The sequence below is a fragment of the Trachypithecus francoisi genome, unplaced genomic scaffold, assembly GCF_009764315.1.
Source record: "Trachypithecus francoisi isolate TF-2019V2 unplaced genomic scaffold, Tfra_2.0 Contig01579, whole genome shotgun sequence".
NCBI lineage: Eukaryota > Metazoa > Chordata > Mammalia > Primates > Cercopithecidae > Trachypithecus > Trachypithecus francoisi.
This window is the reverse complement of record NW_022681442.1, coordinates 12,052,001-12,076,794: the sequence shown is the minus strand read 5'-3', so window position 1 is coordinate 12,076,794 and position 24,794 is coordinate 12,052,001. Positions and strand designations below refer to the sequence as shown.

General features: G+C 50.0%; 1 protein-coding gene across 5 annotated transcripts in view; it reads left to right on the top strand.

The window, feature by feature from the left end:
• The window catches only part of GRK5 (G protein-coupled receptor kinase 5), a 250,470-nt gene that overhangs the window by 160,749 nt on the left and 64,927 nt on the right, over positions 1-24,794 (top strand). For 3 of the 5 annotated variants that reach the window (XM_033181299.1, XM_033181323.1, XM_033181314.1), the window contains exon 3: positions 14,140-14,252. The exons of 1 other annotated variant lie outside the window; for it this stretch is intronic. In XM_033181299.1, coding sequence (XP_033037190.1) covers positions 14,140-14,252 — 113 coding nt within the window. Of the gene's footprint in view, positions 1-14,139; positions 14,253-15,140; positions 15,253-24,794 lie in introns of those variants that run through there. One more of the 5 variants, XM_033181306.1, reaches the window with a different exon arrangement.

Here is a 24,794-nt window from a genome sequence, read left to right as displayed (position 1 = left end):
TGCCTCTTGCTAGCCCTGGACCTTGTGCCATTTTCCTCTCAGTGTCTCGATTTTAGGCATCTAAAATATGGGCTGATGATAGCACCTGTTCTGGAGGGCTGTTGTGAGGATTGCATGAGACATGCATGTAGTGTGTCTAGCATTGTGCCTGGTGCACAGGAAGCACCCCGTTCATGTTTGCTGTTATTATTTCTATTATCATTATTATTGTTATATATCAGGTGGCAAAGTGGAAAGGCCACTGTCTGAACCAAAGCTCATTTCTTTCTGAAAACCAGCTCTACCAAACTCTATAAAGATCCGTGTCAAAAATCCCGACACCATGAGCTAGAATTCTGCTAAGCTCTAGCCTTCCCTGTGTTCGATTCTGCTGAAGCAATGTGCTTCTCCCCCATCTCTCATCTGGGGTGTGGGCATTGGTGAGCTCGTGTGCCTGTGAAACACCCATCTCTTCCTTCAGGACACCAGTCCTAGCCCTTCTTGAGTCTGGGGCCAAGCTGAGCAAAGATGGAAGGAGGCTTGGCAAGAGTTAATGTCATTTGACATTTAATCACCAAAGACCCAGATTGGGTTCCAGCGAGTTAAACCCACTGTGCTCTGTTCTTGGGCAGACAGGGTTAGGGTGTGGTCACATGGTTGGCTGGGAGAACTGGAGCTGTATCTAAGACTCTAGAAGCACAGAATAATTGCTTTCGAACATTTGTCCTCTACATCCCAAGAATGATGGCCAAAGGGCAGTATTCCAGAAAGATAGGCTTGGTCTCGAAATGGGAATGGCCTTGCAGCACAGTGTTGAGAAAGAGTACTGGATGCTCTGCAGGTGAAGTGCTTCCTGTCGCCGTGAGTGCACATGTCAGGGCTGGCTGAGCCCCTGATGGGGATCATGTCGGGAGGATTAAGGGTGGCTGAGCGTCTTGGGACCCTGAGACATCAGGACTTTCAGGAGACCATCAGTTGCCTCCACCTTCCGAGGCATTCATTTCTCCAGCTGCTTTTGGCCAGCACAGCTGTGATCCTCGCTAGACCCCAGCCAGTGGCCCAGGAAGAAGCCCGGCACCTCGGCAGGGCCGGGGCAGGAAGAGCCAGGTCTGCCTGGAAGCTGCTATTTGCCTTGGTCCCTGGATTGCCCAGCCACTTCCTGGCCCTGCCGTCCTGTGGCTTTTGCTTGATTAGCTCATAGCTCCAGGTGAAGCCAGACCCCGGGCCCCGTATGAAGTCAACCTGAAATGCACTTGGGAGAGACTGACGCACTGAGAGGAAGTAACGACTCCCGGGCTTCCTGAAATGAAAGCCAGGGCTCCTTGGTGCCCCTCAGAGCCCCAGGCCTCTGGGAAATGCTGCCTTTAAACTCATGCTTGTGTTGCTCCAGCCGTTGCCACATGGCGGGTGCGGGGTGGTGGTGGTGGGAGGGGATGGCAGCTGGGTGGGTTTAAAGATCCCCAGCAGTGGTGAACCCTGCTTGGGGCTCTGATGCTGGAGAAAGCCCCCGTGCCCTGTGATGTCTCCATTCCCACCAGGCTCACAGCCCTGCTGTGAAGCTACCAAAATGGGAGGCATTTAAGCCCCCCTTGTTCATCAGCCCTATTTTGTAAAAGGGGAAACCAAAATCCAGAGAGAATGATGGGTCTGAGGTCATGCAGGGTCAGATGTGGAGCTGGACGCAAAAAGTCCAATCTCCTAGCCCCAGCCCCACGCACCAGTATGCTTTCTGGAAAGGGACGTGCAGGGCCCCTGGGCTCAGACCGCCTCACTTCTGGGGGCTCTGGGCTTACCGTGCTGTAGCTCCAAGCAGCAGGCAGCCTGGCCCAGCCTTGCCTCCGCCCAGAGACCTAAGCCCTAGGAGCCATGCCGACCCTTTCATTCCCTTGGACAGAAGCCACCTTAGGCACAGCCCTCATCATCCACTTGGTTCAGGGAGGCCTTCACTTCTGGCCGAGCATCAGGAGAATGTGGGCTAGAGATGTATACTCCCCAGTTTGGAAGCGTGTAGCCTCCCTGTCACAGTGATTTGCTTGTTGGTTTGTGCGATCATTCATTCATTTTAGATAAACACCTGTGCTCCTGGCACTGATCCAGGTGGTGGGGATAAAATGGTGAACTGGACCTTACAGTTAATGCAGTGTTGGAATCCCCTAGGGAGCTTTTTAAGAAAAGACTGATGCCCTGGAGATTTGGTGCAGTTGGTCTTGGTGTGGCCTAGGAGTTTCACTTTCTAAAACTGCATGTATCTGGATGAAATCTCTTTACAAGGAGAAAAAAGGTTATAGAAAGAATGTCCTTCTAAGTGGATGGCGTCCCAGGTGGTTTTAGATAGAGCATAGGTGAAGAAAGGCCCTGGGTGTTCAAGACACAAACAGTGATCACCACTGACCAAGGCTGTCCCAGGTGCCCGGTCCCAGCTCACTGGAAGGTCCCGTCACAGGCCATGCAGGGTAAAACAAACTCGAAGTTCTTCTGAGCACCTGTGCATTCCCCAGGCCCTGCACAGAAAAGAGCTGTCTGGCAGTCAAAGTTCTTTGCTTTCCAGGCTCTTCCTAATCTCAGTGATTTTGCAGCTGTGCTTTTAGGAGAGCTGTTTTCCCCTCATTTGTAAAAACTTGAAAATCTAGAAAAACAGAAACAACCACAGGTCACGCATGGGTGTGCTTCCTTTTTGCCCCGGATCTTAAAGCACCAGCACTGCTGATGCGCCAGGTGCCTTTTCTGCGGATGCCTCTTTGGTGTCCCCAGGCTAGCACAGAAGTGGAGGTTGCAGTTAGCCTGCCGGGCTTCTGGGCAGAGGAGAGGGCTTAGGGCACAGTGCTTTGGACCTTCTTTCCTATATGCCAGGCCCCTTCCAGCGACTGCCTGTCCAGCATCAGGATCTACCTGCCATGTGGCCCTGCTGTTCCCTCAGTCCACCCCCACCCCGACCCTCCATTTACCCAGCCAGTTCTTTGCCCCTTCCCACTGCAAGGAGATATCTAAATTGTTTGCCTTTTTTGTCCTTGATGATAGAGGTCACTGCCTGACTCTGGGGGCTCCATTATTGCTCATGATGATGGTATAGTCCATGTCTTATCCATCTCAGCCCCCAGCCCTTCCCCAGACTCCTGGATACCTCCTTGACTACATCTGATGGGTTCAAGCCAGAGACCTGGACCCTCATCAGAGAGGCAGGGACCCGCACAAGCACCCTTCCACCCACCCTTCTCTTCCTTCCACAGAGCCACAGACTAGAGCCTTCTGTCCTCCCTGCTGTCCCCCCACACTCCCGCTGCCTGGCAACCCAGGCCCAGATACCCTACGATTCAGTGGTTTCACATGTGGCTTCTCCAAGTGCCACCAAACTTTGTGAGACTTGGGCTTAAGAATGTTGATCCCACAGAAACATGTGAGAAGCACAAGACATCCAGTAAAACTAGAGCCCAGAACAAGGGGGACGAACGGCACAGGAAGATGGTAGGGCTCGGTTTGGGTGTGTTTGTGTGACACGCCATATGTCATTTTTTATTCACACAAAAGCATCTTTCTTGAAGTAATAGAAGGCCACTCAGCTGTTGCTAACCACATACCAAATGTTTCCTTTTTCCTCTCCTGCGCCTTCCAAGGGGTGGGCTGGGAAGCTCTGCCGTTATCCATGATGCCATCTCGCCTTTCAAACGTCAGAGAGCTTTTTCCTCGGAGCAAACGCCCGATTGTTTTTTCCAGCTTTGGCAGGAATTTTTAAGAGAAAACTGTTTTCGAATCACTTCTCTGTTTATTGTTTCAGACCTGAAATACGGCAGAGTGGAGGGCTGGCAGCCTCTGTCTGATCCTCTCTCCCCATGTCCGTTTCCTAATTGCATTAGGATCTATCGGGGACCCCCTCCCCCGCCACAGCCCCCCAGTAACCTGGTATTTTGGGAAAACGAAGTTAAATAAAATAGAATAAACCTTCAGTTGGTGGAGAGATGGTTCCAAGCATCCCTTTGGACAACCTCCCCCCGCCGCCTGCTCCCCCCTCACCGCCCCACCCTGGCCCCACAACCTTTACAATCAACATGTGGTTTCATTTCCAAGGGCCCCGTGTTAGCATTTCCATTTCCTCAGGAAGCCGCATTCCGTTCTTGCTCTTACTTCTGAATTTGAACATGTGTTTTCCTTGGCCCAAGCTCTAGGAGTGCCTGGGGCAACAATGCACACAGTCCCAAGCAGGTTTCAGTGAGGTGGACAGCCTTCCCCGCACCCGGGCTGCCGCTTCTCCCCGCTCCCTGTCTCCAGGGATGGCCGCCCACGCTCCCCTAGCCCGGTGGGAGGGCCTGGCTGTACCATCCGAGGGGAGCTGGGCTGCCCTCGCTGCCTGTGTCCTCGCCGCCTCCTGTTGGGAAACTCTGGTTGCCCTCCAAGAGTCCACATACTGCAGGCTTTTAATTAAGAAAGTATGTTCCCATTTCATGTCACTCGAAAAGAATGAAAACAGTGACAGCATTTATTTATCTTCACTATCAATATCATTCCTGTTTCTCAGTCCGCTGGGGGTTATGAGTCTTGAAGGAATTGATTGGGTTATGAGATTTGAACCTCAGGCATGTGCTGGTGGGACACATGTGGCTTGCTTCCGAGAAGGAGCCCTGAAGGAAGAGCAAGCAGGCTGGCATAGCCCTTCCCTGCCCTGCCCTGCCCTCCCAGATCTCAGGGCCAAAGGGCTCAGTGACAGTGGGGAACTCCTGCCTGCTTTGGTGCTAATGGAGAGTCAAGGCTCCTTTTTCACCAGCTACCTCCTATCTGCTCTCTCAATCTTCGGAGAAGTAAAAGCCATCATTTCCTGAGTCTGATGGAGGAGATAGGATCTGTCCAATGGCTGCTGTTTCTGTGGGACCTAATGTGTGCTGAGACTGGGCCAGGTGCTCACATGCATCGTTGCCAGTCTCCAGCAGCAACCAGCTAACTCTGATGGCCTCAGGTAAAGGGACTTGCCCAAGACCACACAGCCATCCAGAGCTGCTCCACTCCGGTGACACTATTGCCATTTGGAGCAGAATAATTCTGTGTGGCAGGGAGCTGTCCTGTGTATTGTGGAGTATTTAGCACATCCCTGGCCTCTACCCATTAATCAGTAGTAACCTCACAGTTGTGAAAACAAAAGATGTCTACAGACATTGCCAAAATTTCCTCCTGCTGAAAACCTCTGACCTAGAGGATGGAGGTAGGATTCAGACCCAAGCCTGTGCTTGTTCCCCACCCTCTGCTAACTCTGGAGAAGTCCTCACCCAAGCAAGGCAACCCTGCTTGCCTTTAGGATACAAGCAGGGTGGGTAGTGCTTTGGTGTTTCTGAACTATGTCCTCATTAGCCGTAGATATAGGCCTTCTAGAATATCCACGAGGATCCAACTTCGTGGTGGAGGCTGAGGACAGAAGTTCTTTAATAGTACTGCCCCATCTTGCTCTGGTGTCCTGACAGTGTAGCACTTTACTGCAAAGCCCTTGCATATAGGTTTTCATTTTGAGTCTTCCAAATACTCGTTAAGTCTGAGGGCTTGTTACTCAGCAACAATAAATTGCAAGGGACTGAAACCCAACTCAAACTAACTTAAGGATTAGAGGGAGTCTGTTGGTTTATGTAACTGAAAAGTCCAGGGGTAAATCTCGTGGCTTCAGGTATGGCTGGATCCAGGTCTCAAACATCATCAGGACGCTATTTATTATTCTACTTGCTACAGTTTTGACGTCATTCTCTGACAGGTTCTTCCTATATGGCCACAAGATAGCCACCAGCAACTCCAGGCTTACATGATCCTAAGAGTTTAAGACTTCAGATAAAGAAAAAGTAACTTCCTTAGAGTGCCAAAAAATGTTCAAGTAAAGACTCAAGATTGGTAAGGCTTGGGCCCTGTGCTCATCTCCGAGCTTGGTATTGGCCTTACCCAAAGAGTTATTATAGGGGAAGGGATGACTCTCCAAAGAAAGGAAAACAAGACCTTGTGTTTCTAGAGCAATGCTGTTCAAAGTGTGGTTCATGGACTGATTTTACTACTCTGTGATAAGTACAGAGATGCTTAGAAACACTTATAGCAATTCGATGTGGTCGTAGCATCCAGGTGTGTGATCAGCAGACTCATCTTGTAGAACAGGTTATAAAGCAGTTGGCTGTTGTCAGACTGACATGGAAAGTTGTGGACGATATGAGTTTTACAGAAGTATCAGTCCAGGATGGATTGGAAATTTAAAAAACTTTTTTTTTCCCATAGATAGTTGGAAAAGCACTGCTTTAAACTGGAGAGTATGTTAAAACACAGATTTCTGGGCCCCACCAGTGAAATTCTGATTCAGTCAGTAGGTGATATGGTTTGGCTGTGTCCCCACCTAAATCTCATGTTGAACTGTAGCTCCCATAATTCCCACATGTATGGGAGGGGCCTGGTGGGAGGTAATGGAATTGTGGGAGTAGGTGTTTCCCATGCTGTTCTCATGATAGTGAATAAGTCTCATGAGATCTGATGGTTTTATAAAGGGGAGTTCCCCTGCAAATGCTCTGTCTTGCCTGCCGCCATGTAAGACATCCCTTGCTCTTCTGTCTTGATTGTGAGGCCTCCGCAGTCACGTGGAACTGTGAGTCAAGTAAACCTCTTTCCTTTATAAATTACCCAGTCAGGTATGTCTTTATTAGCAGCGTGAGAACAGACTAATACAGTAGGTCTGAAGTGGGGTGGGGGGAATGAGAATCTGCATTTTCAGTAGGCTCCCAGGTGGGATGAGTTCACAGTTATGAAATATTTTGAGTTACTGAAATGTGACCCAGAGACAGGAAGTGAGCACGTGCTGTTGGGAAATGAAAATGGTGCGGATAGACTTGCTTGACGCGGGGTTGCCACAAACCTTCACTTCATATAAAAAATGCAAGATCTGCAAAAGACAATAAAGTGAAGTCCTGTAAGACGGTGTGCCTGCGTATTGTCTGTGGAGGCTTTCGCTACAACAGCAGAGCTGAATCGTTGTGAAGAGACCATATGGCCCTCAAACTACTACCATATGGCTAGTAGTAAATATCTCCTACTAGCCCTTTACAGAAAAGTTTGCCTACCCTTCCTTGTCTTAGAACCAGGGGGTGAGATGCCAGATCAGGAATCCCTATTGGGGCTGGATGGAAACAGGTTTTGGAATCCTGGTTAAAACCGACCTGCAAGGTTGACCTTGGAATCTGGTCCAAGTCCCTGTAATGATCTGCATGTGAAGCTGGCACCCCAGGAAGGTTTCCAGGTTGAGAAGGGGCTTAGAGGTTATTATTCGAAACCCCTTATTTTATGGATGAGGAAACTGAGACCAAGAAAGGGGAAGTGACTTGTCCAAGGTTACACAGAGAATTGATGGTAGAGCTGAGACCAACCCCTGCCCAGCGCTTATCCACTATGGTGTCCTTGGCAACAGGCCTGGGGTGTGGTATCTTTAGTGGCTTATAATGAGAATAGGCTAAGAGGCAAGCAAGGTCTCTCCCAAGCACCCAAAGCTCACCAGGTGAAGGTGGTGAGGACAGGGGCCCCTTGTCTTGCTGTGCCCTCTGTTGGTTGACGTACCCTCTGTTGGTTGACATACCCTCTATTGGCTGACAACTTGGCAGGTGTCAGCCCTGTCCTGGGAAAGGCAGAGTTGAAAGTGAGTTGGCTGTGCCCAGGCCCCCAAGACATGTGTTGCTTTATTGTATGTGCATGTGTCTTAGCATGTGGATTTTCAGCCAGTTACATTCATTACCAATGAAGTGTACTTGCTGGTACAGTTTGGATATTTGTCCCTGCCTAAGTCTCATGTTGAGATGTAATCCCTAATGTTGGAGGTGGGAGGTGTTTGGGTCATGAGGGCGGATCCCTCATTGTTGGTGAGATCTGGTTGTTGCAGTGTGGCACCTCCCTCGCAGCTCTCCTCTGGCCATGTGACATGCCTGCTCCTGCTTCACCTTCTACCACGATTGTAAGCTTCCTGAGGCCTCTCCTGAAGTAGATGCCAGTGCTATGCTTCCTGTACAGCCTGTAGAACCATGAGCCAATTAAACCTCTTTTCTAATAAATTAACCAGGCCCAGGTATTGGTAACAATGCAAGAATGGCCTAATACACTTGGGGGCCACTCACTTTTTTTTTTTTTTTTTTTGAGGCGGAGTCTCGCTCTGTCGCCCGGACTGGAGTGCAGTGGCCAGATCTCAGCTCACTGCAAGCTCCACCTCCCGGGTTTACGCCATTCTCCTGCCTCAGCCTCCCGAGTAGCTGGGACTACAGGCGCCCACCACCTCGCCCGGCTAGTTTTTGTATTTTTAGTAGAGACGGGGTTTCACCGTGTTAACCAGGATGGTCTCGATCTCCTGACCTCGTGATCCGCCCGTCTTGGCCTCCCAAAGTGCTGGGATTACAGGCTTGAGCCACCGCGCCCGGCCGGGGGCCACTCACTTAACACTACTTGCTGGTTATCGTCGCTTCACGCCTTGCCTCCCTTCCCTAAGTGACCTACCACTTTCTGTCTGTTTTCTTTAAGCCAGTGTTGAAGGTTCACTCAGTGACATCCTATGGCGGTCTCAGACCTAGCCCAGAATTCTTGTCCTAATTCACCTTCTCCCACACTTCAGCACACCCTCCAGGTCCTTCTGGCATCTCACCTGGAGGTTTCACCTCCCCACTGTAGCTTCTCCTTGCCCCTCCTCCCAACCTCAAGCCCCATTCTCTCTGGCTTTGACCTTTTTCCCTCTTCTTCACCTGGACTCAGCTTCTCCCCCTGCCTGCATTGCCTGCCCATTCCCGTATTCTAGTGTGCTCTCCGTGGGCACCATCCCTGAAACTGATCCAGCATCATGAGAGGATGTCTTGCCCCCTCTGCCATGACACCTTCCAGTGATAAGGTACTTCCCAATTGACTTATGCAGTTCTATTACATAGACATTGTTACCAGCGTTATCCATGAATGTGCCTCCCTCTCACGCTGGCCAGTGATCAAACTGCTAAGGACAAGGACGAAGCAAGTGTCTGGTACCTTGCTAAAGGGCCTGCCTGCTGGGTAGACATGGCTCTGTCTGAGTGCAAGGCTGGAATTCAGTGTGTTGCGGGAAGGTGTGGCGATCCCGCCTTCCCGGCCAGCTGTGGGCATGCTGGGGAGATGGGGAGTTTCAATCCCTTGAAGAAACAAACAACATATGTCATTTTCTTGAAGCCAATTGAGTCCAGCTGCTCACTAAAGCAGGAGCCCAGCCTCCGGAGCTGGTACCCTCCCTGCCCAAAAGCCGGGGCCTAAGCCTGCAGGCCACAATAGCTCCCAAACCAATGACTTGCTCTGTAAATATCTCAGACTTGCCACCACCCCATTCTTTTCCTCTTTTCTGTGGACTGCACATGAATCATTTTTGCTCTAAGTTACTGATTTACCAGTGAGACACTGAATCCATTCCAGACTCCTAGGCCTGAGAGTCCAGCCCTTTCCTGTGTGAGTCCAGCTTGCCTTCCCAGTATATCTCCCAACACCCTCCTGTGTGCATAAGCGGGCCTAGCTCCTCCCAGGGCACTCTGCTCCTTAGTTAAGGGCACAGTTCAGTGCCCTGGGACTTATGATGGGCTTTCTAGACCCTTCCTCTTTCCCAATCACCTTCCTCTTCCAAATGTCACATCACAGAGATGATGTCTTCCATTCTTGGCCAGCTGTTAATTCCAAACCTGTCGCTGGATCAGTAACCTGTCAGTGGGTATAAATGTGTCCCTTTCCACTGACCCACCCACATATCCCCATGTGTTGAATGCAAGAAGATATCCTTAACATCAAAGGAAACTTCCAGTATCAAAAAGCAAGAGACCTTGGAAGAGAATTTGTTGAGTGAATGAAGGACCCAAAATAACAAAGTTAGAATGGCTGGATGATTTGTGGGTACTTAGGGGCCGAGGAGCTCCCCATACCCTACTCCCTAATGTCTTTTTTTTTTTTTTGAGACAGAGTTTCACTCTTGTCACCCAGGCTGGAGTGCAATGGCACGATCTTGGCTCACTGCAACCTCCACCTCCCAAGTTCAAGCCATTCTTCTGCCTCAGCCTCCCAAGTAGCTGGGATTACAGGTGCCTGCCACCATGCCTGGCTAATTATTTTGTATTTTTAGTAGAGATGGGGTTTCACTATGTTGGCCAGGCTGATCTCGAACTCCTGACCTCAGGTGATCCGCCCACCTCGGCCTCTCAAAGTGATGGGATTACAGGCGTAAGCCACCATGCCTGGCCACTACTCCCAGATGTCTTACATAAAGCAGCCTCTTTCTGGCTTGGAGGAAAAGATCAGTGAGGCACATGGAAAGCCAGAGTTCCATGTTCTAGAAGAGCAAGTGCACATGTGTGTGCGTGTGTGTGTGCGTGCGTGTGTGTGCCTGTGTGTACAGCATCCCAGTGTTCTCCCACCCCTAAAGAGATTTGGAGACAGAGAGAAAAGTCTTCTGCCCTTGTCATGGGTGTTTCTCCTCACCAACCCCAACAGACCACACTTAGGAGAAAGGTTGTGGGCAGGCCCCCTTCCAAGCTGGATTTCAGCAACATTGCCAGCTTCTGTTGAAACAGATCAGAAAGGGTCCACTCCAAGCATGTATGGTAGAGCTTCTCATGCTTCCAATGTCAATGTCATTGACTTTCTAGAAGCAACCTACACCTCGAGTTTACTCTGGATACATCAAGAACTTTGATTTGTGCCTCCTCCTGTCTCCTTGATCATTCCCAAGTTCGTATTCTTTCTTCTGTGGCCTCCTTATCCATTTCTGTAGGAACTGTAAATGTTGCACTGGGAAGTTTTTGTGTGTGTGCTTGCTCAGAAAATGGGCCCGTTGATCTTTATTTGAGGTGAAGAAAAAAATCTAAAAAGATCATTACTGGTCCTTTTATTTCTCTCTAGGCTTCCAACGAGTAGTTTTTTTTGCCTGGGATCCTCTCTACAGCTGGGAGAGGCTCGGAACTGAGGTGCTGACAGCTTGTGTCGGAATCGCATGGTGTTTACTGTGCTGTGAGTTTATAACAGCCTTGTTTCCATACTGACAGCACATGCCATATGGAGAGAAAAAAAATCTGTCAGATGAACCCTTAAGGGATCACAATATGGCACACGAAATCTCAAAACTGCTTTTGGAAAAGGTGGGGGGTAGAGGGGTACCTTGCTTAAATCACATAAGCAGCATGGTGCTCTCTCCCATAATTGAATAAAAATGGAATTTGACACAAGGTACTTTACTTTGGTTCTGTGTTTGTGCTGGGAAAAGCTCGGCTGATTGGGAAAAGATGCAAAGGTTTGTTTTCCTCCCCTTGGGGGATTGTGTTGAGTGGGAGGCAGTGGGAATGCAGGCTGTATCTGCAGGGCATTGTGCTAACAGGTGCAGGCTGCAGACCTGTCACAGGCGCTGAGACCAGGTTCCCTACTGTGGCTGATGATCACACTCATCTAGCTTGACATTTTATTACTGTCACTTGAGATCTTGTCTATTCACCCACACACACTCCTGCTGACCTCTCCAGTCTGAGTCCAACCTCCCTGCGGACTGGGACCACATCCCTAGGTACCCCTCCCCATCAGAACCTGGCATACACTGAGGCTAAATGCTTGTTGAAGTGGCTATTTGTGAACCATCTGTGCTGGGAGCGGTGTAGACTGCGCCCACGGCTGAAGGGCAGAGTTTAGGCTGCAGTCCAGGGCTAGTTGGAGCCACAAAACCATTTGGGAGTGGGCCAAGAGGGGACTTGGCAGGGTGCTCATCCACGCTGATCCAAATACTCACTCGGGAGAGAATGAAACGTTTTAGAGTGCCTTCTTCTACATACGCTACTTAGATCTGGCGAATTCTTCCAAAAAAAAAACCCTGCCCTCAGGCAGGTTACCCATGAAAGAAGTGGGCCTGGCCGCCGCTCTTTCCATTCCAGGAGGCAGACGGTGGAGTGCTGAGGCCGTGTCGCCGTGTCGCCGTGTCCCCGTGTCCCCGTGCGGTGAATAAATGCCCGGGAGGGAGGGGCTGCCTTCAGGGCTCCTCTCTCCGCTCAGCTCCGCTTGTATGCCTGCTACGTCCTCCGTGGGCTCTCGCTGCGTGGGGGGAAGGCAGTCTCAGCAGCCCTCGGCTGAGCAGTCATCCCGAAGAGCCCTCCTGGCATCCCAGGGAACAGACAGTGTCTTTCCTGGAAGGTCTGGCAAAAGCACTGGGAGGACTCCAGGGCCCCCACGGATCACAGGCCCTGACCTGATTGGCTAGAACTGAGTCATGGCCACCCTTGAACCTGTCATCATGGCCAGAGAGAGAGGCCTCTGATTGGCTATGACTAAGTCACGTGTCCATCCGTGACCTTAGCACTGTGGTCAGGAGACAGAGGCCTTTTGATTGGCTATGACTGAGTCACGTGCCTGTCTCCGTAGCATGGGAGGTGTCAGCTCCCTTTTTAGATTCAGAGGCACGGGTTGAATTGGTACAGACTGGGAGAAAGGAGGTTCCCTAAAGGAAAGGGAGATGGAACAGACCCATGATCACATCCATAACGATGAGAAATGGGGTTTATTAATGTGCCAGCGTCTGGTCTGAGTGCTTTCTATGTATTGTCTTATTTATTCCTCAGGACGGCCCTAGGAGTTAGGTCCGCTTACCGTCCCCAGTTTACAAACTAGACAACTGAGGGGCAGTGTCAAGCCTCTTGCCCCAGGTTACACAGGCAGTGAGCAATGGGCTGGGATTTAAAACCAAGGTGGTTTCACTGTGGAGCCCACACTGACACTTACAGCTACCACGAGATCCTCTCTCTGGGCAAGCCTTAGCTTTACATCCAATGGATAAGCATTTTGAGACTAAGAATCCAAGTATGCCAGCGCAGTGATTGTGTTCATATCCCCTTGTTGCCTGGCATATCTCAAGAGAAATCCTTTCTAGGGGGGTGGTATCTTAGCTCCTTTACACCAGGTAGACTGTAGTCATCCCTTTCCCCCAAGTTGCTCTCCTTCCCAGGCTGTATTGCCCTCTTCCCAGTTTCCCATGAACTCACCCGACTGTGTCCTGTGCAGCTGCAAAATCGATGGCCTAGTGTTCCGTGCTCCAGAGAGCCCGAGGCGGCATGTTTCATTGGTTCCTTTGAGTATCTTCCTGGTCAGAGAGAACTTCTTGGAGAGGCTTTAGCATCACTGCAGGAAGAACCAAAAGGGAAGGGGCCCCCATCCCAACTACAGCATGCCCTTCTGGTTTTCAGAGAACACAGAGGCCCAGAGAGGGCAAGTGAATGGTTTGAAGTAACACAGCAAGTTATTGGCTAGCACCGTGGTCTCTGGGCCTCTTGGTGGGAGTCTTGCAGTATTTCCTCTTCAGAATCCTCTTGGCTATTGAGTGGGTAAGTGCGGGTGACTTCCTGTCTCCGTGCCTTTAGTGCCTAACTGGAAAAGGCAGGGTTTTCATAATTTGAAGCATCCTAAGACTGGGCTTTTCTCCAGTTGGGCAAAAATGATTTTTAAAAACTGTATCCATTAGGATGCTTTGAATTACAAGTAATTTCTAAAAATGTTCAAACTCCCCTAAACAAGGAGAATGTGTTGTCTCATAAATTAGCTTTTCAGATGTGGTTTGAGCTACAGGCATGGTTTGATCCAGAGATTCATGACATCACCAGGGCACCAACTCTACTTCCTGTAATGTCCCAGCTCTCACCTCCTTGCTGTGTCAGCCTCATCCTCATAGCGGCTTCTCTTGCAGTGTCAAGAACACTGTTGCAGCACCTGGCCTCACACCCACTCACCATGACCTCCAGAGGAAGAGAGCACCTCTGCTCCAGTGTTCCCAAGCAGTCTGCGGTCCACTCTGATTCAACTGGCTTACATTACAGGCCTGCAGTCACTGTAATCAGAGAATGTGATGTGCTTAATGGCCACCAAGGAGATGGAATCACAGTCCTCAGAACTGCTGGCATGTCCATACAGAAATCAGAGCATTGGACCGGGGGCGTGGAGTGGGGAGTGGAGGCTGGGTCATCACTGGTGCCTTCTTCTACACTGACATCTCTCTGAGTCTGCAGAGACCATGAAATGAAGAAGGGGTTCTGAGAGTTTGCCAGTCACCTTACTCCATCCATCTAGGGCTCTGAGCCCAGGTGAGGGAATGACAGGAAGGCCCTGCCTGGCCTTCTCCTGGGTCTCATCACATTCTTCTTTTCTTGTCTCCAGACAGAGATTACTGCAGTTTATGTGACAAGCAGCCAATCGGGAGGCTGCTTTTCCGGCAGTTTTGTGAAACCAGGCCTGGGTTGGAGTGTTACATTCAGTTCCTGGACTCCGTGGTAAGTTCCTGCTCCTGTGGTCCTGTGGTCCTCTGTGATCAGTGATTGTTTTGGCTCAAAGGAAAAGATAGACCTCATGGTTTAGAAGAGTGCTTACAAAACTCCCACTACAGACTTTGATTAGGAATGCAAAATTGTCTCAGGATCTAAACTTATGGGTGACCTTGGGTGGGCCCCTCCCCTCTGGACCTTAGTTGCTGTTGCTGTAAAGTGGAGCCCTATCAGCTCTTTGATTCTGGAAGTCTGGTTATTATGGGAGGCAGGGCCTGGGGAAGTTATGCCTAGCTCTTGGATCTGGTGGCCCCTTCCTCCAGCTGAGAACCCATTTTGTAGAATTCCACAGCTTTTGTGAGTTTGTACAATTGTTTATTGTCTGCTTCCCCATTAGAATGCAAACTCCCTGAGGGCAGGACCCTGAGCTGGCTTCTTGTTCACACCTGCCTCACACAGTGCCCAGCATCTGTGGGCACTCAATAAATGTCAAATGAAGTGCATGGCTGTCAAGCTGGTCTGACTGCCAATGGCTCCACTGGGCTCTGGCATGGGTGACATGCCTGACACCATGGAGGCTTCCTTCAGATGTGCTTGTTATGCATTTGTTTAACAAATGCTGATTGATTGCAGGGGTTTTTAAGACAGGTTGTGGGAATAGTCAGGAGTTCCTCTTGGTTCAGCCAACTGCCCTTGGGTTTCTATCTGAGGAAGGAGGACAAGAGGGGAGGAGGAGGAATGGGGAGTGGTCATGAAGGGCGTGAAGTCACCCAGGCCCCTCCCCTCTCCCCCAGGTGCAGGGGCTGAGAGGCTGCTGTTTCCTAAAAGCCCTCATGCCACCATTGGCTGCAGCCATCCTGACCTCTATCTCAGTATGGGGGACAACCCTTTAAGGTTTCAAGTCTCAGTCAGTATCTGCTTCAGGATCTCGATGTGCATCTCTAGACTCACAAAACCAAATTGCCCACTGGACATCTCCACTGAAGTCACAAAGGCCACCTTAAAGTCAGTAAGTCCCAAATGCACTCAGCACTTTCTCCCAGGACCCCAAAGCTACCAGCCCTGAGACATTACCTGTCCCAGTGACCAGCACCCTACTGTCACCTGAGACTGAAATCTTTGCACTCTTTAATGCCTTCCCCTCCTCATCCTTCCCCAGCCTGATCAAGGCTCATGTGCTTGGCTCCTTGACCCTGCCCAGGCCAGCTCCCTCCCCTCCGCAGGCTCTGCCTTGGGCTTAGGGGAGGCTCTGCCTTGGGCTTCGAGCAGATTCTTGGCGCCTCTTGTATGAGTGATTATAGTAGTTTTCAATCTTGGCTGGGCATTAGAAACACCTGGGGAGCCTTAAAAACACACCAGAGCCTGAGCTGAAGCCCAGACCAATTAATTTGAATCTCTGGAGGTGGGGCCTAGTATTTTTATAACTTTTTATTATGGAAAATTTCAAGCTATAAAAAGTAAAGTCGACAGAATAGTGTAATGAACCCCCAGGCACCCTTCACCCCACCTCAGCAATTATGAACTCATGGCCAGTCTTCTTTCATCCATTCCTCCATCCTCTACTTTGTAACATTTTGTAGCAAATTTCATATATTATCTCATCTGTGAACTTTTCTTTTTTTTTTTTGAGACGGAGTCTCGCTCTGTCGCCCAGGCTGGAGTGCAGTGGCCGGATCTCAGCTCACTGCAAGCTCCGCCTCCCGGGTTTACGCCATTCTCCTGCCTCAGCCTCCTGAGTAGCTGGGACTACAGGCGCCCACCACCTCGCCCGGCTAGTTTTTTTTGTATTTTTTTAGTAGAGATGGGGTTTCACCATGTTAGCCAGGATGGTCTCAATCTCCTGACTTCGTGATCTGCCCGTCTCGGCCTCCCAAAGTGCTGGGATTACAGGCTTGAGCCACCGCGCCCGGCCAGTGAACTTTTCAGTATGTATCTCTGAATAAGAGCTCTTTAAAAAATAGTATTATCATAGCTTAAAAAATTCTTTACTATCATCAAACGTTAGCATTCAGATTTTCAGCGTTCTCGTACATTTTGTGTGTATCTGTTTGAACTGGTCTGCATAAGGTCCACACATTGTGATCGGCTGATGTTTTCTTGACTCTAGGCTCCCCCTTAACCATCCATCCCCCTTTGTAATACATTTGTTGTTCCTACAGAAGAGCTTTCCACAGTCTGAATTTTGTATTCTTATCCCCAAGCTTCATTTAACAGGCTCCTCTATATTTCAGGTTTTTTTTTTTTTTTTGAGACGGACTCTCACTCTGTCGCCCAGGCTGGAGTGCAGTGGCGCGATCTCAGCTCACTGCAAGCTCCGCCTCCCAGGTTCACGCCATTCTTCTGCCTCAGCCTCCCGAGTAGCTGGGACTGAAGGCTCCCGCCACCGTGCCCAGCTAATTTTTTTGTATTTTTAGTAGAGACGGGGTTTCACTGTGTTAGCCAGGATGATCTCCATCTCCTGACCTCGTGATCCACCTGCCTCAGCCTCCCAAAATGCTGGGACCACAGGCGTGAGCCACCACACCCGGCCAGGCTCGTCTATATTTCTTATGCATTGCTAGTTGGATCTAGAAACTTGACCAAATTCAGTTTCCCTTTTTGCGTGTGGAGTGGGATTTGACTTCCTCAGTGGTTTCATGTTCTTTCATCGGGGGCATATACTATCTGGTTGTCTTTCTCTTTGAAATGGTAGCAGCTATTGCTAGTCTGTATGTGAATCTGTTAATTAACAAGGGCTTGCAGCATGGCAACATTCTAATTCTGTCATTCTGTCTTCATTTGCCAACAGAGGCACTTCCTTTTGATGACCATGTGGTGACCTAGTGGTAAAGTTCGTAGAGGAAATGGTTGATTCTTTTCTCGCATTAGTGTTTCTAAAATACCAAACTGGTTCACTACCATCCTCTAGTAGCAGTAACGAATTAGAGTTTTTAACTCGTGGTTTTAGACATGTTGCATGTGTACTGTTGCACCGTAGTCATTATCCTGACTGATGCTCATGGTCTCATCCCTGGCTAGTGGGGGCCTCTCCGGGTTGGCTTTGAGTCCCTGGCTGGACTCCAGCAGTTATCAGTAGTCTCCTTGCTGTCTGATATGACGCAGGGTTCTGGGCTCATCTTATACTAGATCTGTTGTTTTTTGGAGGAGCTGTGGTTCCTTTTACTGGGACACAGTAGTTGCAGGCCATAGTTTGGCACAAGGCTTATTAGCACTAGGCTAGCCATCCATTCTAACACCTATTGGCATTTTTCAAATCTCCCAGGGGTTTAGTGTATATCCAGGGTTGGAAAGTAATGACATCTAGGATAAAGTCCGGGTTCTAAAGCTAACTTACCAGATCTTCCAGCATCAGCTCCTGCCCACCTTTTCACCCTTGACCTTCCCGGAGTCTTTCTTCAACCGTGTATTCTGGCCTCACTACCCACTTCTGGCATTTGTGACTTGCCAGGAGAGTTCAAGCCTCTTGGCCCTAGCTCCCTCAGGCCTCCCTGCCTGAAATCCTCCCCATAGTCCATTTGCCTGGCACATGCCTGCTTGTCCTTCTGTCCCCTGTTCACAGAGGTCCTCCCAATCTCCCTCTTCCTGTCTCTTCTCCTGTGCTCCTCTGCTGTGGGTACTTGCTTCTCACATGCACCTGGGCCACGTTGCTGCCCCATGCTGGCAGAGGTGCACTGATGGAGAGTGCAGGCTCCAGAGACAGGATGCCAGGACAGCGTGGCTCTGCCACCATCTCTTGGTGAGACCATGCATGGGCAGGTGTTTAACCCCTCGTGTACTTCGTGTCTTCATCTGTAAGTGGGGATATAGCTGTATCTGATGACGGGAGAGCTGTTAGGTAGAGACTCCATGAGTTCTTACTGCTCAGAACCATGTCTGGAATAGCACTGAGGCTCAGTGAATGTAGCCATGGAGGGGTTTGTGTGCCTATTCCTCCACTAGCCAAGCCTCTTGGTGGCACAGACGTGGCCCATGGTCTGTGAATCCTCAGCCCGCAATGCCACACCTAGCAGCTGAGTGATGCTCAGATTGGGCCCACTGGAGGTTGGTGACTTGCCTAAAGTCACAGAGCGTGTGAGGGGCAGAGGTAGGCCCAGAACTCAGGTCTCCTGGCTCCCGGTCCAGGCTCCTTCCTCAGCATCATGCTGCCTCTGAGGCCATGAGCATAATAAGCCAATGACAGGGAATGTTTGAAGGTGAGAACTGGGATGGAAAAAGAAGAACTAGAGCAGGTTAAAGGAGGTTGGGAGTGTGGATATGGGGAGGCTGGTCGTATCATGAAGTAGGATGGTCAGCATAGGAGTCTTTGAAAAGGCAACGTTTGATTGAGGACCAGGAGGAGCTGGAGGAGTTAGTCAAGTGAATATGTGGTGAAAGGGCATTACAGGCAGGGAACAGCCAGCACAAAGGCCTGCAGGCACGAGTGTCTGCAGTTGGAGGGGAGGGAGCAAGGGCAGAGGGGGTAGGAGAGAAGTTGATCATGTAGGACTTTGTGCCATCAGAGAACTTTGACTTTGAGAGAAATGGGGGAGCCACTGGAGGGTTTTTAGCAGAGCAGTGGCATGGTCTGACTTGGGGTTTGGTTCTGTTTTGTTTTGTTTTGTTTTATTTTAATGAGACAGGGTCTCACTCTGTCATCCAGGCTGGAGTGCAGGGGTGGGTTCGTAGCTCATTGCAGCCTCAACCTCCTGGGCTCAAGTGATCCTCCTGCCTTGGCCTCCCATGTAGCTGCAAATACAAGTGTGCACCACCATGCCCATCTGTGCCTTAGGTTTTTAAAGGATCCCTCTGGCTTCCATGTTGGGAGCAGGCTTTGAGGGGCAGAGGTGGGAGCAGGGAGATCTGCTAGGAGGCTGTTGCAGCAGTCCAGGTGAGAGCAGCTGGTGGCTCAAGCCAGCATGGTAGCCCCTGGCAGTGGTGAGAAGTGGTTGGATTTGAGACTTGTGTGGAAGGTGGAGTTAACAGTATTCTCTGATGGACTGGGGATGAGAGAAGAGTTAAGGAAGACTTCAAAGTTTTGACCTGAACAAATAGAAAGATGGATTTAGGAAAAGGCTGTGGGAGGGTCACCTTGTGGGGAAAATCAAGAGCTCCGCTTCAGGCACACATGCCTTGGGATGTCTACCAGCTGCTTGAGTGGAGAAGCTCCAGGGGAGATGGGTGTTCAAGTCAGGCTTCATGAGAAAGGTCTGGGCTGGAAATGGAAAACTGGGAATTGTCAACTTTTAAAAAAAAAATTTACTTTTGAGACACAGTCTTATGATCTCAGCTCACTGCAACCTCTGCCTCCCGAGCTCAGGTGATCCTCCTGCCTCAGCCTCCCAAGTAGCTGGGACTACAGATACACGCCACCACGCCCAGCTAATTTTTGTATTTTTTGTAGAGACAGAGTTTCACTATGTTGCCATGGCTGGTCTCAAACTCCTGGGCTCAAGTGATCTGCCTGCTTTGGCCTCCCAAAGTGGTGGGATTACAGGCATAAGCCTCTGTGCCCAGCCTTGGAGTTGTCAACATATATAGAGCTGGTGTTAGAGAGCCCTGGGCTGGAGGAGCTCACTAAGGAAACAAATCCACGTGGATGGAGAAGCGTGAGGACAAAAGATGCCCCGGACCAAGCACTACTCCCCATTTGGAAAAGAGGAGGCAGCAGCAGCTTTGGGAGCCATCTAGAGAGTTGATGAGGCAGAGCTGGGTGAGGCTAAGCCTAGGAGCCGGTGGAATTTTCCAGCCATGTGTTTTGTTAGACACTTATAGTCAGTTTGAAAAGGGGGAAAAAAATCCTGTGGATGCCCATTTTCATTCTGGTCGTGCCGTCGTTCGCTCTCTCTGGGCCTGAACCAAGAGCTGTTTTTTGGAAAGGAAATGTGAGTCTGGCTCCCTGCGTCAGTGCGTCCAGTGCTCTTCACATCTGCCCTAATGAAGCTGCCACTCACGAGAGGCCGACCCCATCCCCTCTGCGTTTTCATGTGCATCCCTGGGAATTAGCGAGACTTTTTCATCGCCCATCTTGACGTCAAATGACCAGCCTCTGGAACACCTCTTTTACGCACGGAGATTTTATTGAGTTTTCCAGGGCTGGCGTAACTTCTCGTCTAAGGTCCGTTTTTTCTTCCATCCTGACCGGAACCCAGAGGAGGGAGGAGGTGGCAGTGTCCTTGGTGTTACAGTAGCGCCCCGGGTTCTGCCTGACTCGGCTGGCACCATCCATGCCATTCCCATCTCTCTGTTGAATTTCTACCAAGTGGAGCTTTTAAAAATAACCTGTCCTCGCTGGACTCTGATATAGTCCCTGGGAAAGGCTCCTCTCCTGCACAATATTTATTTATTTTTTTTTAATTTGAGACAGAGTCTCACTCTGTCACCCAGGCTGCAGTGCAGTGGCACGATCTCAGCTCACTACAGCCTCCGCCTCTTGGGTTCAAGCGATCCTCCTGCCTCAGCCTCCTGAATAGCTGGGATTACAGGTGTGCACCACCACACCCAGCTAATTTTTGTATTATTAGTAGAGATGGGGTTTCACCAAGTTGGCCAGGCTGGTCTTGAATTCCTGACCTCAAGTGATCTGCCTGCCTCAGCCTCTCAAAATGCTGGGATTATAGGCATGAACTACCGTGCCCAGCCTTCTGCACAGTCTTAATGTCTGCATTTCTCAAGTCAAGTGGAAGAATGCAGCTGTTTTTTAAAGAGAGCCCAGGTGATTTTCTGGGTAGCAGAACTGTTGGTGCATCATTTACTAGACTGCAGAGGGAGTTTGGCCTTTTGTATTGGTTGTCAAGGGTCTTCCAGGAACCTGAGAAAGACTTTTCTCCTGCCACTGCCAGCTGCCCTCTCAGCAAGAAATGGAGTCAGTGACCTAAACCATGACTAGGTCTGGTCTCTAGAGGGCAAAGAGCTTGCCCAGCAGGTCAGGGGACTGAAGAGGGTCTAGGCTAGTGTCAGCCCCCACAGGCCAAAGGGTCTTGGACCTCGGAGACTGAGGGACTTCTCTCTAACCTGTTCCCTAGGAGCCTTGACCACATGCTGGCTCATTTGAAACCATTTTGTCTCCACACCTGGGTGAGACTTAGTGTGTTCTGGTCTCTTCTCTTTGGGATTGGAGGATGTTTGGCAGATACAGAACCAGATCCACCCAGTGCATATTTATGGGGCATCTCCTATGTGCCAGGCTCTGTTCTAGCAGTTGGGAGAACACAATGAACAGGGGAACTAAGTTCCTGCCCTGTGCAGCTTGCTTTCTGGTTAAATGAAAGATTAAAAAAAAAATAAGTTTTTTTTCCCAAGAGATGGAGTCTCACTCTATTGCCCAGGCTGGAGTGTGATGGTATGATCATAGCTTACCGTAGCCTCAGACTCCTGGATCCAAAGTGAATCCTCCCACCTCAGCCTCCTAAGTAGCTGGGACTACAGGCGCAGGCCACCATGCCTGGCTAATTAAATAAATTTTTTTTAGGAGATGAGGTCTCACTGTATTGCCCAGGCTGGTCTTGAACTCCTGGCCTTAAGTGATCCTTCCACCTTGGCTTCCCAAAGTGCTGGATAACAGGCATGAGCCACTGCACCTGGCCAAGGAAAATTTGGAAGTGAATTAAGCAACACCAGCTACAAGTTAAAATATCTGTTCAGTGTTAGCTTTGGGTTTTTTTTGTTGTTGTTCTTTTTTGAGACAGAGTCTTACTCTTTCGCCCAGGCTGCAGTACAGTGGGGCGACCTCAGCTCACTGCAACCTCCGCCTCCTGGGTTCAAGTGATTCTCGTGCCTCAGCCACCATAGTAGCTGGGATTACAGGCGTGCGCCACCACGCCCAGCTAATTTTTGTATTTTTGGTAGAGATGGTGTTTCACCAGGTTGGCCAGGCTGGTCTTGAGCTCCTGACTTCAAGTGATCTGCCCACGTTGGCTTCCCAAAGTGCTGGGATTACAGGCGTGAGCCACTGAGGCCCACGTAGTATTAGTTCACCTCAAAACATAGTGGCTTGAAACAACAGTCAGTCTTTATTATGTGATGGTTTTCTGGGTCAGGAATTTGGGCATGGCTTCGCAAGGTGTTGTTAGCTCAGGTCTCTCATGAGGAGATATCAAGAAGTTGGCTGGGCTGCAGTCGTCTAAAGGCTTGACCGTGGCCAGAGGATCTGCATCCACAGTTATTCACATGCCTGGCAGGTTGGTGCTGGCTGTTGGGAGGAGGGAGCCTCTCCGTGGGATTGCTTGAGTATCCTCACAACATGGCTGTCTTTCTCCGGAGCGAGCAATCCAAGAGAGCATGGTAGGAGCTGCAGTGCCCTCTATGACCTAACCTTAGAGCATGCACACTAGTTCCCTAATATCATACTGGTGGCACCGGTTAGCCCTGTTTCGTATCGAAAGAGACTTTCCAAGAGCATGAATAACGAGGCAAGGATTATTGAAGGCCACCTTGGAGGCAGGCAACTACAAATATGAGGTTACAACAAATGAAATCTCATAGAGGAAATGCTAAGAGACCTTCCTAGCTGCTAATTAGCCTAGACTATAGGAGATGACATAAAATTAGTGGGCTGTCACCTGTCACCTGTGCCTGATCATTTTAAATTTTACTGTGAAATGATCCACTCTGCCTCACTGGGGACTAAGTATTCTGCTTCTGTTGTTTATGAGAATTCAGTATTTGTCTTCGTCTTTCTTTCACTGGTGTGATCCTCCAAAATGGGGAGAGTGGAGGGTGCGTATAGTTTTTCAGATGCACATAGAGACTGTCAGAACAGCTAGGAAGCCAGACCCTGGGAGCAGGGCTATCTTGAAAAAGTGCCACTTCTAAAATGGGTTTATATAGTGCACGTCTGTGGGATCATCCAGTCTCCTGGGTGCCCCACCCGTATTCCCAAATGACATGGCTGTTCTAGAAGCTGCCATGTTCTTAATGATGTCACCCCCAAGCTGCAGTTGACTGGAGCAGGAGGGAGTCTGTGAGCCAAGGCGGGCCAACAAGTCCTTTCTCTGGAATTGATGACCTCAAGGGGAAGTTCTTCCCTGCTAGAGAAAGCTAGGAATAAAAACCCTGGGAACTGGAAACTGCCATGTTTCCTACACTGGAACAAGCCAGTCAGCACCCAGAGATCGTGAGAACACACACACACACCCCCCCAACACACAGACGATGGGGGCTTCAGAAGTGCTTGTGTCCCTGGTTTCTGGGCTCTGGGCCCAGCTGCTTTTCTTTTCTCCCCACAATTTGGTTGTTCAGCTCATCCTCAGATTCCAGGAGCCAAAACTTCCAGTTTTGTTGAACTAGGTTAGGCTTGGATTCTTTTCAGTTAGAACAAAAAGAGTAATGGGGAAAGTTAAAGACCTTTCCTTGTAGCCTTTGGATCCTTGGTTGGATGTGGGGACAGAGAAACAATTCTGAGAGGGAAGGAGGAAAAGCAGCTGGTGGGGGTGAGGATGGGGGCAGCCACTCAGGGCTGAGCTCTTAGGGGATGAGTGATGGGGCAGACAGGAAGCGGGATGGCACAGCCCCTCTGTATTAGTCCGTTTTCAGGCTGCTGATAAAGACATACCTAAAACTGGGCAGTTTACAGAAGAAAGAGGTTTAATGGACTCACAGTTCCACGTGGCTGGGGAGGCCTCACAGTCATAGTGGAAGGCGAAAGTCACGTCTCACGTGGCGGGAGACAAGAGAAGAGAGCATGTGCAGCGGAAATGCCCTTTATAAAACCATCAGATCGGGCCGGGCACGGTGGTTCACACCTGTAACCAGCACTTTGGGAGGCCAAGATGGGCAGATCACAAGGTCAGGAGTTCAAGACCAGCCTGGCCAATATGGTGAAACCCCATCTCTACTAAAAATACAAAAATTAGCGGGGCACGGTGGCATGCGCCTATAGTCCCAGCTGCTTGGGAGCTGAGACAGGAGAATCACTTGAACCCAGGAGGCAGAGGTTGCAGTGAGCTGAGATCATACTGCTGCACTCCAGCCTAGGCAACAGAGCAAGACTCCCTCCATCTCAAAATCTCAAAAAACAAACAAAATATCAGATCTCGTGAGACTTATTCACTGTCCTGAGAACAGTACCGGAAAGACCCACCCTCATGATCCAGTTACCTCCCACCACCGGGTCCTTCCCACAACACATGAGAATTGTGAGAGCTACAATTCATGATGAGATCTGGGTGGGGACACAGCCAAACCATGTCACCCTATGCCACTGGGGAGCTTATCACTTCCCCTGAGAGGGGCATGGGTGTCCCCTCCCTCTGAAAGAGGTGAGCGTGTCCCCTCCACCATGTGGAGAGATGCAGCCCCCCCTTCCCTCCTGCCTTCTATTCAGTGTTTGCCTCTGGCCAGGCCACAATTCACAAGCTGGTGGCTGTGGTACCTCAGGAAATCTGGGATCACTCCTGCCACTTTCATTCTCCACCCAACGTGGACAAGAGTCCATTCTTCCCTCCCTTCTCTGGTTCCATCCCATCTGTTGCCCTAAGATGGGCCAGTGAATCCCTCCTGACTGAGACCTGAGAGGGCCAATAAGATGGGAGCCAGAGATTACAGAACACTTTGCCAGGGCAGGCACAGGCTTTG